Source organism: Macrotis lagotis, chromosome 4, assembly GCF_037893015.1.
Source record: "Macrotis lagotis isolate mMagLag1 chromosome 4, bilby.v1.9.chrom.fasta, whole genome shotgun sequence".
In the NCBI taxonomy this organism is placed as follows: Eukaryota; Metazoa; Chordata; class Mammalia; order Peramelemorphia; family Peramelidae; genus Macrotis; species Macrotis lagotis.
The window spans coordinates 251362045-251379658 of record NC_133661.1 but is presented as its reverse complement, the minus strand read 5'-3'; the positions used below and the strand labels follow the sequence as shown (position 1 = coordinate 251379658).

At 35.1% G+C, this 17614-nt stretch overlaps 1 protein-coding gene across 2 annotated transcripts in view; it reads left to right on the top strand.

Annotated features, from left to right (window-relative positions):
- PTGR2 (prostaglandin reductase 2) overlaps positions 1 to 17614 on the top strand; it is a 59202-nt gene that overhangs the window by 24779 nt on the left and 16809 nt on the right. The window contains exons 4-5 of one of the 2 annotated variants that reach the window (XM_074235751.1): positions 13244 to 13435; positions 16922 to 17092. In XM_074235751.1, the coding sequence (XP_074091852.1) occupies positions 13244 to 13435; positions 16922 to 17092 (363 nt within the window). The remainder of the gene's footprint in view (positions 1 to 13243; positions 13436 to 16921; positions 17093 to 17614) is intronic. The other variant, XM_074235750.1, reaches the window with a different exon arrangement.

Here is a 17614-nt window from a genome sequence, read left to right as displayed (position 1 = left end):
TCTTTACTTGGATTTCTTCTCTTTATTAAATACAATGTTTTATTTTTGATGACTTCTGTCTTGTACATCTAATTTTTTACACTAACTTTTCTTTTTTTAAAAAAATTCAATACTAAAAGCTTTTTAATGATTACCGCTCTATAGTCTAATTTAAGATCTGGTACAACTAATCTCCTTTTATTCCTTCTTTTTTCCTAGTCGTTCTTAACCTTTTATTCCATCAGATTTTATTATTTTTTTCTACTTCTGAAAACTAATTCTTTTGTTTCTTTAGTTATTTACTTTAGGCATTGTTATTTTTGTATTTTAGCATATGAGCAATTATCTTTCAAATTATTTAGGCCTATCTTTATTACTGTTAAGTATGTCTTGATAGCTGGACTCTCATTTTATGCATTTGATGGCTATTTTCAATAGAATTTTTTCTTTCTTCCCCTTGTTTTTTGTTGGTAATATACAGGAAAATTGATGATTTTTGTGAGTTTATTTTATATTCTTCTATATCCTGAAGTTGTAAATTGTTGGCTATGTAGCTTCTCTAAATAAACAATTATGTCATCATCAAAAATAAAATTATTTCCTCATTGCCTACAATTGTTCCTTATTTTCTTTTTTCTTATTGATAATAGATAATGTATCTAGACCTATATAAAATAATAATCTTGATATGGACATCTTTGTTTTACTCTTGATATTACTAGAAAAGTCTCAAAGTAGAGATCCTCTTAAAAATAATTAATTAATTCTAAAAATTTTGATCTAGTGACCAGATTAAAACATGGAACTGGATGTACAGCCTAAAGATTGTCCATCGGTATATGTCTGGAACAAATTCTGAAAATCAGTTGACTCTCAAATTGAACAGAGGATGACAGGCTATATTCCCTTTGAGAAACCACATAGTTTTTTTTAAAAATTATTCCAACCTTCTCTATGAGACAAAGGTCAAATTTAAAGAAAAAAATTTGAATATTCTATTTATTTTTACAGTCTTTTCTTTTTAAATTTTGAGTCCCAAATTCTCCTACTCCCTCCCCTATCCTTAAGAAAGAAAACAAAATGATATAAATTATACATATGAAAGTTTGCAAAACATTTCCAAGAGTTAATATTTTCAATACAATATTCTTCTGGTGGTGGTGGTAGTGGTAGTGTTCTGCATATTAATCTATGACTATTGTAAAATTAACACTGAAAATCACCCAAAGAAGAAAATAATGTCATTGTGTTTTACATATTATGTGATTAATTTAAGAAAACCTTAAATAATCAACCTTTATTAATTGAAACAATTCAGTAAAGTTGCAGGATACAAAAATGAAATGGAATGGAATACTAGTGTATCAAATGAAACTAAAGAAAGAAACATGAAGGTATGGAGGAAGAATTGAGAAAACTAAGGGAATAGTGAATGATTCAAAAATATTCATTTAAAAAAATGAATTCTATATAATCTTAGTGACCAAGTTATCTCTGAAGAAGAGATAAGAAAATATACCTCGCTCTCTTACTTAAAGAGAATACTTCATAAACTGTCAAACTGGGCTGATGTGTTGATTAGTTTTTGTTGTGTTGCTTTTCTCCCTTATTCTTTGTTATGAGAGATATTTCTGTGTAAGAAAATATGGAATGTTATATTTGGAAATGAAGTTGATATATAAACAGGTGATATCAAAAAAAAATTTTTAAGGGGGAAAATATTCTGGTTACATGTCAGAAGCAAAGGATAAGGGTTAGCCAGTCTGTATAATTCACTTATTCATTCAAACTTTCATTAAGTCCTTAATAAAAAGAAGGCATTTTGTTAAATAATAATAATACAAGGAGAAAGTAAAAAACAGTTCATTCCCAAAGTGAAACTAATATTCTAGTGGCAATATCATGATGTCAAGATAAAACATTCCCCTAGAATCATGGGTGGACCACCTCTAACACAGGATAAGACTCACATAAGATAAGGAGGTATCAAATGGGCTGTAATTTTTACCCTTGGAGTAAGTTAATTGAGAAGATCCCAGGTCTTTTAGAGCCTCCAGTTTCCAGAATAGAAAAATACTGGCATTATTCCAAAGGGTTTGTGATCAGTCAATCAGAGGGCTGGAATATGGATTACCTCTCACCATACCCCTGAGTCGAAAGGATTTTCTCCAATACAACTCTTACCAATTCTTATACCTTTTTTATTCCTTTCCTCATTATTCTATGCAAACTCCTAAGCTCCCCACCTCTGACCTGTAGAGGGGAAGCAGTGATAGCCTAGCTGGGACCTGAGCAATAGCATTGAAGGTTCTTTTACACCCACACCATTTGAAAGATAACCCTTGGAGAATAAACTCTAATTTCTGGGACTGGAACCAAGTGAGTAAAACCTTTTTAATTTGGATGGGGGCAATCAGTTTAATTAGGAATAGAAGGGTTTTAATGTTCTTCATGGATCTCATGACATTATCTTTCTCCAAAATCTTCCTCTTTTCAAATGTTTCTATTACCATTGAGGACACAACCATCCTTCCCTTCCCTTAGGTTTACAACCTCAGGGTTTTTGTACACAACTTGTTGAGTCATTTGTCAAATCTTGTCATTTCTGAGGCCAAAGGCTCTCTTACTTTCTTCCCATTTACGTAGCTACTACCCTCATATTTAGGTATTGTAGTATTGTAGTAATTGAAAGTCTCTTCTCACCCCAGTCCATTGTTCACTCAGTCATCAAATTAACCTTAGCACTCAGTGCTGACCCCTTATTTCGTCCAGTCCAGTGCCTTCTTAGTACTCAGGGCTGACCCTTTATTTGGTTCACTCCATCTCCTCCTGGATTAAAGAGAAACCCTTTTGTTTAGCAGCCAAAACCTTTTATAACCTTCCTATCTTTCAGTCTTCTTACACCTTCCTCCCCTTGCCATGGACTCTACGATCCAGTGACACTGACCTCCTAGCTGTTCCACTTATAAAAAGCTCACTCTCCTGAATCCCTCCATTTTCACTTTCTATTCTCTATGCCTGCAAGCCTCTCCCTATCTCTACCTCCTGATGTCCCTACTTTCCTTTATCCTAGCTAACACCCTACCCTTTATTAGAAGTCTTTCCTGATCCCTTTTACTGCTAGTGCATTACCTCTATTAACATTATTTCTAATTTATCTCGTTTGATTTTGTTTTCATTTTATGGAGACTGAGCTCCTTAAGAACAGAGACTGTCTGTTACCATTCTTTGCGTATCTAGGGTTTTGGAATATTTTAAACTGGATAGTCTGCTTTTTAAAGAATGGTGCATTTTGACATCTACCTTTGACTGTGTCTAATGCAGTTTTCATTTGTTCTTGGCAACCCTAAAAATATCCCTAAAATGTGTCATTTCTTAGGCAAACTTTAGGAAACTTAATATTTTGTTGCTTTAATAAAAATTTTTTGTTATTATAAATTTATTTATTTTTTTAATTTACATTTTTATTTATTTACACATTACAAAAATAGTCTTGTTGTAAGAGTACACATAATCCCCACTCCCCCCACAAAACATAAACCTCACAAGAAATAAAGTGCAAGAAAGAGAAAAAAATATGCTTTAATCTGTGTTCAGTACCAGCAGCTCTGTCTCTGGGGTGGATCACATTCTTTATCATAAGTCCATCAGAGAAGTTACTTCCATATATTTCCACAGTTGTTATTGCTGATTGTAATTCCCTCCATCCATTCCTCCGTACTCCCATTTATTCTATTTTCTCTCTCTCCTTACACTCTGTCCCTCTTCAAAAGTGTGCTGTGGGGCAGCCAAGTGGCACAGCAGACAGCACCAGCTCTGGAGCCAGGAAGGCCCAAGCCTACATCCCACCCTAGAGATCCAGCAACTACCCAGTCATGTGATCCTGGACAGGCCACCCAATCCCACCACCTTGCACAAAGTAAAAAAAAAAAAAAAGTACTGTATCTGACTACTCTCTCCCATGATCTACCCTCTCCTCTATCACCTACACCCCCTGCCCCACTCCCTCTCCCCCTTTTTTTTTTGCAAGGCAAATGGGGTTAAGCATCTTGCCCAAAGCCACACAGCTAGATAATTATTAAATGTCTGAGGTCAGATTTGAACTCAGGTACTCTTGACTCCAGGGCTGGTGCTCTATCCATTATGTCACCTAGCTGCCCCCCCCATCCCCTTCCTCTCCTTTTTCTTCTAGACTTCTCTAACCTAATTAAGTATGTATGTTGTTTCCTCTCTGAGCCATTTCCAATGAGAATGAAGGCTCCCTCATTCCCCCTCACCTTCCCCCCCTTCCACTCCATTGAAAAAGCTTTTTCTTGACTCTTTTACATGAAATATCTTAACCCATTCTCCCTTTCCCTTTCTCCCAGTACATTCCCTTTTCACCCATTGACTCCATTTTTACAATATAGTTTACCTTCAAATTCAGCTCCCTCCTATGCCTTGTCTAAATATGCATCTTCTAACTGCTCTATGAACATAGGTTCATATGGGTATTATCAGTATCGTCTTTCCATGCAGGAATACTAAGTTCAGTATCATTAAATTCCTCATAATTTACCCTTCTCTTCCACATTCTCTATGCTTCACCTGAGTCCTATACTTGAAGATCAGACCTTCAGTTCACTTCTGGCCATTTCAACAGGAACATTGAAATTCCCCTATTTCATTGAATGTCCATCTTTTCCCCTGGAAGAGGATGTTCAGTTTTACTGAGTAGTTGATTCCTGGTTGCATTCCAAGCTCTTTTGCCTTCTGGAATATTATATTCCCACAAGCCCTTAATGTGGATGCCTGCTAAGTCCTGTGTAATCTGATTGTAGCTCCACTGTATTTGAATTGTTTCATTCTGACTGCTTGTAATATTTTCTCTTTGACTTGGGAGTTCTGGAATTTGGCTATAATATTCATGGGGGGGTTGAATCTCTTTCATGAGGAGTTCGGTAGATCTCTCAATTTCCCATTTTACCCTCTGCTTCTAGGATATCAGGGCAATTTTCCTGTAGAAATTCTTTAAAAATGAAGTTAAGGTTCTTTTCCTGATCATGACTTTCAGGTAGCCAATAATTTTTAAATTGTCTCTCCTGAATCTGTTCTCTAGATTAGCTGTTTTTCCAGTGAAATTTTTCATGTTTTCTTTTGTTTTTCATTCTTTTGATAATGTTTTATTGTTTCTTGATCCCTCACAATGTCACCAGCTTCCTTTAACTCCATTCTACATTTGAAGGAGTTGTTTTCTTCACAGAGCTTTCTTATCTCTTTTTCCATCTGGCCAGTTCTGCTTTTTAAGGCATTCTTCTCCTCATTAACTTTTTGGACTGCTTTTTCCATTTGATCCAAACTGGTTTTTTATATGTTATTTTCTTCAGCACTTTTTTTTTTGGATCACTTTGACTAAGCTCATCGATGACTTGGGTTTCATGTTTCTTCCTACATCTCTCTTTTTTCTCTCCCCAATTTTTCCTCTACCTCCCTTACTTGATTTTCAAATTCTTTTTTGAGCTTTGCAATAATAGCCTGAGTCCAACTTCCATTTTTCGTGGAGGCTTTGGATACAGAAGCTGGGATTTGGTCATCTTCTGAGTGTGTGCTTTGATCCTCTATGGAATTAAAGTAATTGTCTATGGTCAGGTTCCTTTTCTCTGTTTACTTATTTCCCCAGCCTGTGCCCTGGTTTTGGGGTGCTTCCCAAGCTTTTGAGTTGTTATTGGGACACCCCCCACAAGGACCTTAGTTCCTTCAAGATCTAATGAGAGATTCTGTCTACTCTCCTGGTCTGTGCTTTGATCTGTGGCTGACCTCTCTGCCCTGGAGCTGTGAGGAGGGTCCCTGCTCTGCTTTGGTAGTATAGGGGCCCAGACCATGACCAAGGTCTGGATATGGACTCCCAGGAACAGAGGAGAGACCTTGACAATCTCCCCCACCCCCTTACCTTCTATGGGCTGATTACTCTGGGAGCAGCTGCTGTGTGACTCCTTTCTGGGTGGCTCTGTGGGCTTGCTTCTGTTTCCTGGGACCCAGGCTATGCCTAGGATTGCAGCTACACTGAGAGCCATGCTGGCCTGGACTCTGCACTCACTCTGGCAAAGGTTTTCATGCTGATCTTCCAAGTTGTGCTTGGTGTTCCCTGGGTTGACAGGTCAGGAAACTGCTTCTCCTGCCATGATCCAGCACCCCTATGGACCCAGGAGTCCTGTGGGCTGTTCCCAGAAGGCTGGAATTCCTTCACTCTGGCCTGGTGATCCTGGCTGTGCTGCCAGCCCCTCCAACCCCATGGAACAGAGCCTTCCCACGATCTTCCAGGTTACCTTGGGCTGGATAATTGTCTCACTGGATCTTTCTGTGGGTTCTGTCTCTTGAAAATTTAGTTAGTCATAATTTTAAGGTGTTTGGAATATTTTGAAAGAGACCTCCTGGATAATATTGTCCTCATGCCTCCATCTTGGCTCCACCCCTGAATATTTTAAAATTTAAATTTCTCTCTTTTTTTTCCGAAACTGGAACCAGGTGAACAAAATCTTTTTAGTGAATAAAATCTTATAGAATATGATATTGCTCAGGAATACCTTTCTTAAATTCTGTGTATATTGTAGCACTGGATTCTGCATGGATGCCTTCTGTTTTTAGAAAAGCAAATTTTGCGTTTTCTTTACTCATCTATAAAATAATGATAATATGATAGCACATATTTTACCTGTATTAGATTGCTTATGATCTTGGGGAAGGGGAAGGAGGAGAGAGGGAGAAAAATCTTATAAAAAAAGTGAATATAGGGGCGACTAGGTGGTGTAGTGGATAAAGCACCGGCCCCGGAGTCAGTAGTACCTGGGTTCAAATCCGGTCTCAGACACTAAATAATTACCTAGCTGTGTGGCTTTGGGCAAGCCACTTAACCCCGTTTGCCTTACAAAAACCTAAAAAAAAAGTGAGTATTGAGAATTGTCTTTACATGCAATTGGAAACAATAAAATGCTATTTAAAAAAATAGAAATAAAATAAAATGATGAAAATAGTCTCTGTTTCACAAGCTGATGGTAAATATCAAAAGGGGGACAGCTAGGTAGCATAGTAGATAGAATACTGACCCTGAAGTCAGGAGGACCTGAGTTCAAATCCGGCCTCAGACACTTAATAATTGCCTAGCTGTGTGGCCTTGGGCAAGTCGCTTAACCCCATTGCCTTAAATAAAAATTTTAAAAAATATCAAATAGATTGATATTCTAGAGGTAAAATGTTTAGAAAAATCTTTTTTTTTTTTTTTTTTTTAGATTTTGCAAGGCAATGGGGTTAAGCGGCTTGCCCAAGGCCACACGGCTAGGCAATTATTAAGTGTCTGAGGCTGGATTTGAATTCAGGTCCTCCTGACTCCAGGGCCAGTGCTCTATCTACTGCACCACCTAGCCGCCCCTAGAAAAATCTTAAAACTATATTTACTATTATTGTTTTTTGTGGGGTGTCCTTTGTTTCTCATCTGTAAATCTGGGATGTTTGCAATATCTATCTCATAGACACAGTAGTTAGACCATTGGGCTTGAAATCAGGAAAGTTTTTGTGAGTTCAAATATGATTTTAGGGGGTGGCTAGGTGGCGCAGTGGATAGAGCACTGGCCCTGGAGTCAGGAGGACCTGAGTTCAAATCCCTCAGACGCTTAATAATTACCTAGCCGTGTGGCCTTGTGCAAGCCACTTAACCCCATTTGCCTTGCAAAAAACAAAAACCCAAATATGATTTTAGATTCTTACTAGCTGTTAGACTCTTAGCAAGTCATTTAACCCTTAGATTCCTCATCTGTGAAATGAGCTGGAGAAAGAAATGGCAAACCGCTCCAGTATCTTTGTGAAGAAAATCCCAAATGACATCATGAAGGGTTGAACAAACCTCCTAGACAAGTGTTTGTCAAGTTCAGGCACTAGTAAGCAGTTAGATTTTCTAAGTACAAATATAAGCAAAAAAGAGAACTAGTCCCTGCCTTCAAGGCATTTCTATTCTAATGAGGAGGAAGAAAATAATAATGACAATAATATTAATAGCTTACCTTTAAATATGTTCCAGGCACTGTGGTAAAGGCTTTACAATGATTATTTCATGTGATTATTACAATAATTCTGAGAGGTAGGTGCTATCATTATCTCAGTTTTACAGTTGAAGAAACTGAGGCAGACAGGTTAAGTGACTTACTAGTGGGAGTCTGAAATTGCATTTGAAAAAGTAAAAACAGTGACTGACTTCATGGAGCTTCCATTCTAATGGGGAAAACTAAATAAAGAAATCACTTCATATACAATAAATATCATGTAAATGGAAGGTAGTCTTAGTGGGAAAAGTACTAACAGTTATAGGGACCAAGGATGGCATGATAGACATAGCTCTTGAGCTGAATCTTAAAAGAAGCCAGATAAGAAAATGAGTCAAATACAGTTAAGTAATGTGTCCAGAGAAGCTAGAAAGTGTCTGAAAGTCAATTTTTTTTTTTAGGTTTACGCAAGGCAAATGGGGTTAAGTGGCTTGCCCAAGGCCACATGGCTAGGTAATTATTAAGTGTCTGAGACCACATTTGAACCCAGGTACTCCTGACTACCCCTGATTCCAGAGCCATGCTTTATCCACTATGCCACCTAGCTGCCCCTGAAAGTCAATTTCAACTCAAGTCTTCCTGATTCCAGGTCTGATGCTATAGTCACTGAACCACCTAGCTAAACCTTTATTGAAAGGTTGGCTAAAATTTAGGTAGATTATATCCATAATAACATTCTCCTCATCTATTATATTAGAAAGCTTATCCAAAAAAGGAAATGAGGTTAGTCTGTCATGACTTGTCCTTGATAAAGCTATGTTATCTATCTCTTTCTAATCATTGACTTTTGTCTTGCCACTGGACTTGCCACTGATTTTGGACGAGAAAATGAAGTTGACAGTTTTGCAGAGCTCTGCCACACTTAAATCCAAATGACAAGCAAGTCAGGAAATCACTTTGATGTTGTCATTGATCCTCTTTGAGAATGAAGGAAAAATAGCAATAATTCCTTTTTCTATGTCTTTGTTTCTTTTTCCAATTCAATAAATATTTATCTATCACTTACTGTGTACAAAGCATCCATGATAAATTTGTCACAAAGGCAATAGTAATATGATGATAATTGAAATATCTTTCATTTCATCTCTTCTAAATATTTGCTAATCATATCTTTCCTTTCAATAATTTCCCTGGAAATCAAAGTCCCATCACAGACCTAAATAGTTTACAGTTTCTGTAATCTTCATTTTTTAAAAAAAATCCAGACTTTTGTTTATCTCCAATCTTGTGCCTCTCACATTTTCCATGGTCTTTTACATGTCACTAGTAGTGACTCAATAGTCCCTTCTACCAATACTTTGAGATTATCTGGGCCAGGTCAACTGGATTTCATCTAGAGCAACTCCTTGTTAGTCAGTTTTACTCTGTCATTTTTAGTGTAGAGGTCATTCTTCTCAGCAGAGAGAAGAACTAAGCAATAAAATTAGAACTGAGCCGCTCTTTCTATCTATTGTCTATTATCCACTTGAAGCAAAGTTCCTATCTGTTTTTGTGCTTTGAGAGTGCAAAATATACTATTTTAAAAATTTTGAATTCTTTTTTATTTTATTTTAAGTTCTAAATTCTCTCCATCCCCCCCACATACACACACAACTGAGAAAGAAAGAAAAATATAACCCATTACAAATATGTATTAGCATACAAAACAATTTTCTGCATTAGAATTGTTCTAAGAGAACATAATGATAAAATGTGCTTTTTGAGTCTATCAGTTCTCTTTATAGTGGTCAATAATATGTTTCATCATAAATCCTTTGGAATTGTATTTGATCATTATGTTGATCAGAGTTACTAAGTTTTTCACACCTGATTATCTTTATAATACTGCTGTTACTGTGAACATTGTTCTGTTTCTGCTTACCTCACCTTGCATTGGTTCATGAGTCTTTTCAAGTTTTGCTGAAACCATCCTCTTCATCATTTCTTATAGCCAAAAGAATTCTATCACATTCATATGCCAGAACTTGTTCAGTCATTTGCCAGTTGGCGAGCATTCTGTCAGTTTCCAATTTTTTGCCATCACAAAAAAAGAACTGTTATAGTATTGCACATTTGTGTCTTTTTTCTTTTATAGCCTTGAGTCAAAGGGTATGTACAATTTAATAGCTCTGGGGGCATAGTTCCAAATTGTTCCTAGAATCATTATTACTGTTTCAAAGCATTTTTTCCCTATGGCTATTGAAAAGCTTTTGTTTTTTCCTCCAAAAATTGCCTGTTCATATTCTTTGACCATTTATCATTTGCGGAATGGCTCTTATTCGCATAAGTTTGACAGAGTTGGTTATATATTTTAGAAATGAGACCATTATCAGAGAAACTTGCTGAAAAGATTTCTTTCCAAATTCTCTGAGTTTGGATGCATTTGGTTTTGTTTTTGTAAAACAAAAATTCAAAATTATCCATTCATTTCCTATAAATCTCTATCTCTTATTTTGTATGAATTCCTCCCCTCTCCGCAGATCTGATATGCAATTTCTTCCCTGCTCCACTAATTTGCTTCTCACATCACCCTTTATGTCTAAATCATGTACCCATTTTGAGCATAACATGGTATATACAGTGTGAAATGTTGGTCTGTGCCTAGTTTCTGTCATAGTACTTTCCAGTTTTCTCATAAATTTTTGACAGATATTGAACTCTTGCTCTATTTGCTGGCTTCTTAGAATTTATAAAGCACTAAGTTACTATGCTGATTTTGATAATTATGGCTTTGCATAATTTGAGACCTGTACTACCAGTCCCACTTCCTTACATTTTTTTCATAGATTCCCTTCATATGATTAACCTTTTGTATTCCCAGATGATTTTTTAAATAATTTTTCTAACTCTATAAAGTAATTTTTTAATGTTTTGATTTATATGGTGCTGAGTAAGTAAATTTAGATACTATTGTCATTTATTATTAAATTTACTGAGTTTATCATAAGCAGTTAATATTTCTCTAGTTATTTAGATATCTTTATTTGTGTGAAAGGGTAATTGTGTTCATATAGTTCCTGTGGCAAGCATATTCACAAGTTTTTTATACCATCCATAGTTATCAAAATAAATATTGGAATTTATTAAAAGTAAAAAAAAATGGAATTTTTCTTTCTCTTTTTTTTGGGTTGGATTTTTTGGTGACTATCTGATATGATTTTACCAGACTGCCCATCATCTGCTGTTAACACTCTTTGTTTCTATCTACTGAGCATTGCTTTTTAAAATCTAAGTTTGTTAGTGAATTCCCTATGCATACAATAATCTTTTCATTGTAATGCCCTTGAGGACAGGTATTATCTTTTGTCTTTTTTGTGTGTTAACTATTGCTTTAGTACAGAACCTGCACATAATAGGTGTTTAATAAATTTTTATTGAATTGAATTGAATTGATTCTTTTCAGATGGATCCCATTTTGGAATCATATCTCTTTGGGCTAGGATAATTTCATTCCTAAATATCCTCCCTGCCTTCCTGGGTTGACATCCTCTGAAGCATTTTATTCATGGAATTTTAGTTTTGTTTCTTCTAAATTCTTTAAAACCTGACTTTCCATTCTAGAGTACAAAATATATAATGTCCAAATTTTCTGTCCTCCACCACAAATTCTCAAAGGAAGTATTCACTTCTACCAGCAATCCCATCATTTCTGCCTCAGGAATCTGTTAGTAAGAAGCAAACTCAGAATTGAAATTCTTCTTGTTTATTCTTCCACCTTTTGAAGAATGAAATCATCACTAAGACAATTATTAGTTTTTCTGCTTGATAATTGAAGTTCCCTGTAACTAATATATCATTCTTCTATGCTCGTCTGGTGATATTTCCCAAGTTCTTCATTTGTCTTTTCTTTCTGTCCAGGTTGTCTCTAGTGGTTAGACATCTCATGAGTTGTATGATCTTTATAAAAATTGTTCCTCAGAGGTCATTAGGATCAACAAATAGCTTAAGTTATTTTGTAATTTACTAAAATGGGAGATATTCATTGAGTTTTGTGGAACTGCCAGATGGAATAAATCATGTGGCTTTGAGCTCTTCCATTGTCACAATGACATTATTTTCCTGACTGAGAGAAACCAAGTTTTTCATATTTATGTGTTGTAACATGCTACATTTCAGAGAAGCAAGAAAGAAGCCTGGTATCTTATGGTTTTGTTTATGTTTATCCTTTACAATGTTTTTTGTGTTCCCTATTAGTGTTTAGCTTCTTTTGGAATTAGTCAGTCTGTAGTAGAGTTGGTGATGACAAAATAGAGTCCTCTTCTGGGGACTTTTGAAGCAATCCTTTAGTTATGGTTTTCATTGTTAATTAACAGTGATGACTTTCCCATTAATAAGAATGCTATATCTGGAAATTGCCATAGTTAATGTGCTTTAACATAGCTCTTTTTAACTGTGGCACCAGCAAGTTTTCTGAATTAAAAACTGTTCCTCTTACTCAGAGGTAAAAAGTCAAGTAATAGGACTTTGAGAAGAAGGGAAATTATGTGAAAAATAATTTTAATAGTTTTGGGATTGGAAGAATTTGTGAGATAATAATACTTCATGGTTTCATTATGTGTGGGACAAATGCCACTTAAATTTTGGAGATCTCTCAAGGTATGAGGAGAAAGCTTTATTCGTTTCTCAAGGAACAGACCACAATCAGTTACAACAAAATGCCCAAGAATCACATTTATCCTAACTCAATTCCTGCCCCCCACTGACCCACCCTTGTTAATGAGGAATATGGTTTTACAATCTAGACTTGCAAACTAATCTAGGGAAAAAAGCATAAAATTCAAACCAAAACTAGATTATCTCTTCAGCCCCAGGAATTGAATGGTCATTTGGAGGTGAGGTCTGTTGACTCTTCATCAATATCCCAGAAGTTTCTTTGTGAAGGGGGGAGTGACACATAGTTAACTCTTCTCCAATCTATAATATTCTACTGAAGAAATCTCAGACTTTATCCCACTCAATTAGGATTGTGATGAGAATATTAAAAATCCTCTTTAAACAGCATTTTTCAGTATCTTTTAAAGAAAGATATTCTTTAAATAGGCAATAGCTCAGGGGAGAAAAAGGAATTTTTATTTCAGAAGAATGCTTTATACTTCACACTATTTTATTGTTTCTCAACACTAGTCAGTATATCTCCTTTTAATGGCTATTATCTAATATACATATACTGAAGTATTTTCAGAATTCTGCTAATCAATATTTTTGTTTTTCAGCGTTGTAGAATGAATGAAGACACTGGTACTGACTATATAAAACCTTGGCAATTATCAGAAGTGGTTGATGGTGGAGGTGTGGGAGTAATAGAAGAGAGTCAACATGCAAATTTGGCTAAAGGCGATTTTGTGACTTCTTTTTATTGGCCTTGGCAAACCAAGGTCATTTTAGATGGAAATATCCTTGAAAAGGTAATCTCCAATAAATAATACCTATATGTTTCCTATAAGTATAAATTCATTTTTCACTTGGCATTTTATTCTGCTTAATTACAAGAAAATAATTAAATCTTCTAGTTTCTCAACAGCAACAAAAAACACCACAGAATCTTTATGGATACTAGGTTCACTTTTTTTTAATAATTTTTTTTTTTAGGTTTTTTTCTTGCAAGGCAAATGGGGTTAAGTGACTTGCCCAAGGCCACACAGCTAGGTAATTACTAAGTGTCTGAGGCCTATGTTCACCTTTTAAAAAAACTTCTCTTATGTTTTTCCTTCCTAACCCATGATTTTTTTTCTTTTCCCTTAGTTCTGATTCCTCATACTCAAAATGACTCATATACAAATATGTTAAACAGAAAGTGCATGTACAATTTTTACCAGACTGTTCCCTCCCCCCTCCCTGGTAAAAAGGTAGAAAAATGTATAATTTATAAATATGCAAGTGAATGTATATTGAAAAACTTCCATGACATGAAATTAGAAAAATAAAAAAATTTCAATTTGAAAAAAGAAAAATAAATAACAATAATCATCTAGTTTCTTTTGCCTACTAATTCATTACCTGTAGCAAAATCTATATCAAAAATTAATTGATAAAAAATGTTTTTAAAAAAACAAAAAACAAAAGTTAATTGATTATTTGACCTTCATTCCTTTATATAAAGAATAAATTACATAATAATTAACTATGTTTAATTTACTGTCTAAATCATAGGTGAAACAATTATGTTTAAAATTGAAATCAGGATTTTTGTCACTTCATAGTAATAGCTAGAAGCTTTGTGGTGGTATGATTTAAAGTTTACCTTTAAAAAAAGGTAACAGAATACACATATGTGTTATTACTACCAACCTACAAGCATTAGTGTGCATATCTCAACTAGAATTTTTTCTTTTTTTAAAAATTATTTATTTTTCAGATTGACAAAATTTTTATTTTTTTGTTTTTTTATTTTCATTTTTATTTTTTAGGTTTTTGCAAGGCAAATAGGGTTAAGTGGCTTGCCCCAGGCCACACAGCTAGGTAATTATTAAGTGTTTGAGACCGGATTTGAACCCAGGTACTCCTGATTCCAGGGCCGGCGCTTTAGCCACTGCATCACCTAGCTGCCCCTATTTTTTTATTTTTTTTTTAAGAAAGATTTTATTTATTTTGAGTTTTACAGTTTTCCCCATTCTTGCTTCCCTCCTTCCATTCTCACAGAAGGTATTCTGTTAGGCTTTACATTGGTTCCATGTTATACATTGATCTCAGTTGAATGTGATGACAGAGAAATCAGAAGAGAAATCTTCTGTCTCGTTCCTTAAGGAAGAAAAATAAAGTATGAAATAGCAAAATTACATAATAATATAACGTGTTTTCTTTTTCTAATTTGATGGTAATAGAATTTGGTCTTTGTTAAAAATCCATAATTCTTTCTCTGGATACAGATGGTATTCTCCATTGGAGATAGCCCAAAATTTTCCCTGGTTGTTGCACTGAAGGGATGAGCAAATCCATCAAGGTTGATCACCACCCCCATATTGCTGTTAAGGTGTACAGTGTTTTTCTGGTTCTGCTCATCTCACTCATCATCAATTCATGCAAACCTTTCCAGGTTTCCCTGAATTCATATCCCTCCTGGTTTCTAATAGAACAATAGTGTTCCATGGCATACATATACCACAGTTTGTTAAGCCATTCCCCAATTGAAGGACATTCACTTAATTTCCAATTTTTTGCTACCACAAACAGGACTGCTATAAATATTTTTGTTCAAGTAATGTTTTTACCCTTTTTCATCATCTCTTCAGAGTATAGACCCAGTAGTGGTATTGCTGGGTCAAAAAAGGGTATGCACATTTTTGTTGCCTTTTGGGCATATCTCAAATTGCTCTCCAGAAAGGTTGAATGAGTTCACAGCTCCACCAACAATGTATTTCGACTAGAATTTTTTTCTAGCAGAAGCTAAAGATTTCTGAAGAACTACTTGAGAAAACAGATATGCTATGAAAGGAAAATACACAATAAAAGGTTAAGAAGTTAGCCTGCTACTAACTGGAAGAATGTTATAGCTGAGAACTAAGCAGCTAGAAAACAGCCTGGGGACAGTGAATGAAGGAAAAGGTATTTAAGGGATAGTAGGGTTCAAAAAGAGCAATGAAAAGGTCCTGAAATCATACTTTACAGTTTTGTCTAATGGTGACCATGGTGATAGCCACTAACAATATTTGCATTACCTACCTTACAAGATTATAAAGAAATTGCTTTCTAAACTTTAAAGTGTTATTATATAAATATGAGAACTTATATTTTATTATGGTGGTTGATCTACAAATCAGATCTTAGTTTAAAGGAACATAAAAGGTTATCAGTTCTGTACCCTCATTTTACATCAAGAAACTGAAACAGGTGCGGCTAGGTGGTGTAGTAGATAAAGCACTGGCCCTGGAGTCAGGAGTACCTGGGTTCAAATCCAGTCTCAGACACTTAATAATTACCTAGCTGTGCGGCCTTGGGCAAGCCACTTAACCCCATTGCCTTGCAAAATCCTAAAAAAAAAAAGAAACTGAAACAGAGAAAGATTGAGTTACTTTTCTAAGATCACATAGCTAATTAGTGAAAGAGCTATGTAGAAAAACAGATAAGCAAAAAAATCTTGAGCAGCTAAAAGCAGAGACCATGACCTTTCACATTAATGGCATTTTTTTCCTGATGAAAGAATTTTCATAGTTTGCAATATTACTTGGAGTTTAAACTTTTAAATTTTTTTCTTTTCTTTTCTTTTAATTTTTTTTCAATTATCAAGCATTCTTTTCCCTTCCTTCCCTTCTTTTCTCCTCCCTACTAAAAATAAAACCAAAATCCTTGTAAGGAATATGAGTTAGACAAACAAAACAAATTCCCTTATTGATCATGTCCAGAAATGTAGAAAGATTTTACTTATTTTGAATTTTACAATTTTCCCCTCAATTTTGCTTCCCCCCACAGAAGGTAGTCTGTTAGTCTTTACATTGTCAGTGTCCCTGTTTTCCCACAGCCACAACATTTGACATTTTGGTGATTGAATTTTGGCTTGAGACTTTGATTAAGATTCCATATTCTAATGTTGTCATTTTGTTTTGGCATGTTATGGTATTCCAATGAGGAAAACTCCCTCTACCTATATAAATTGACAATTTAGAGCCAAGAGAGTTAGCTTAGAGTCTGAGAGTTGTTTGTGGTCATTAAGAGATTATGTAACTTGCCCATAGAAACACAGCCAATTGTGATAGGCAGAACTAGGTCTTCTTGACTTCTATCTCCAGCTCTTTGTCCTCTTTGGTATACTGTTTTCAGTGGAACTTTATACCTAGTTCCTTTAATGTATAAGTGTTTTATTGTATCAGAAATCATGTAAGGTTAATTTTCACCAATGTGTATAAACTTTGATAGAAAGCCATAGTGTGATATAAAGATCTGATATTTTATTTTAGGTAGACCCACAACTGGTAGATGGACACCTTTCTTACTTTCTTGGTGCTATTGGTATGCCTGGATTGACTTCTTTAATTGGAATCAAAGAAAAAGGTCACATAACTGTTGGTTCCAACCAGACTATGGTTGTCAGTGGGGCTGCAGGTGCTTGTGGATCAGTGGCTGGCCAGGTAATTTTTCTCATGATTATTTATTTGGTTTTTTGGGGTTTTTTTTTTGTTAGGATTTTGCAAGGCAAATGGGGTTAAGTGGCTTGCCCAAGGCCACACAGCTAGGTAATTATTGTCTGAGGTCAGATTTGAACTCAGGTACTGCTGACTCCAGGGCTGGTGCTCTATCCACTGTGCAACCTAGCCGCCCCAGTTATTTGATTTTTAAAAAGAAACATTCATAGTTGAAGTCTCGATATAAAATTGGACAAGTAGAAGAATAAGATTAAGAAGGAAACATAATGTTTTGCCTAAATATTTCTGATAGAAAGCTTATGTGTAAGTGGTCAACTATATTATTGCTATTATTGAAAATAAACATGCTGCTATTTGGAGATTTATTTGGGGTCTAGTACTTTATGAGAAACTTAGAAAAAAGAATTAAATGAAAATGACTGAATGTTAAGATGGAAATAATTAGAAAAGGTCACATCTCTGAAATTTCATATTATTTTTTTAATTTTAATTAAGGCAAAGGGATTA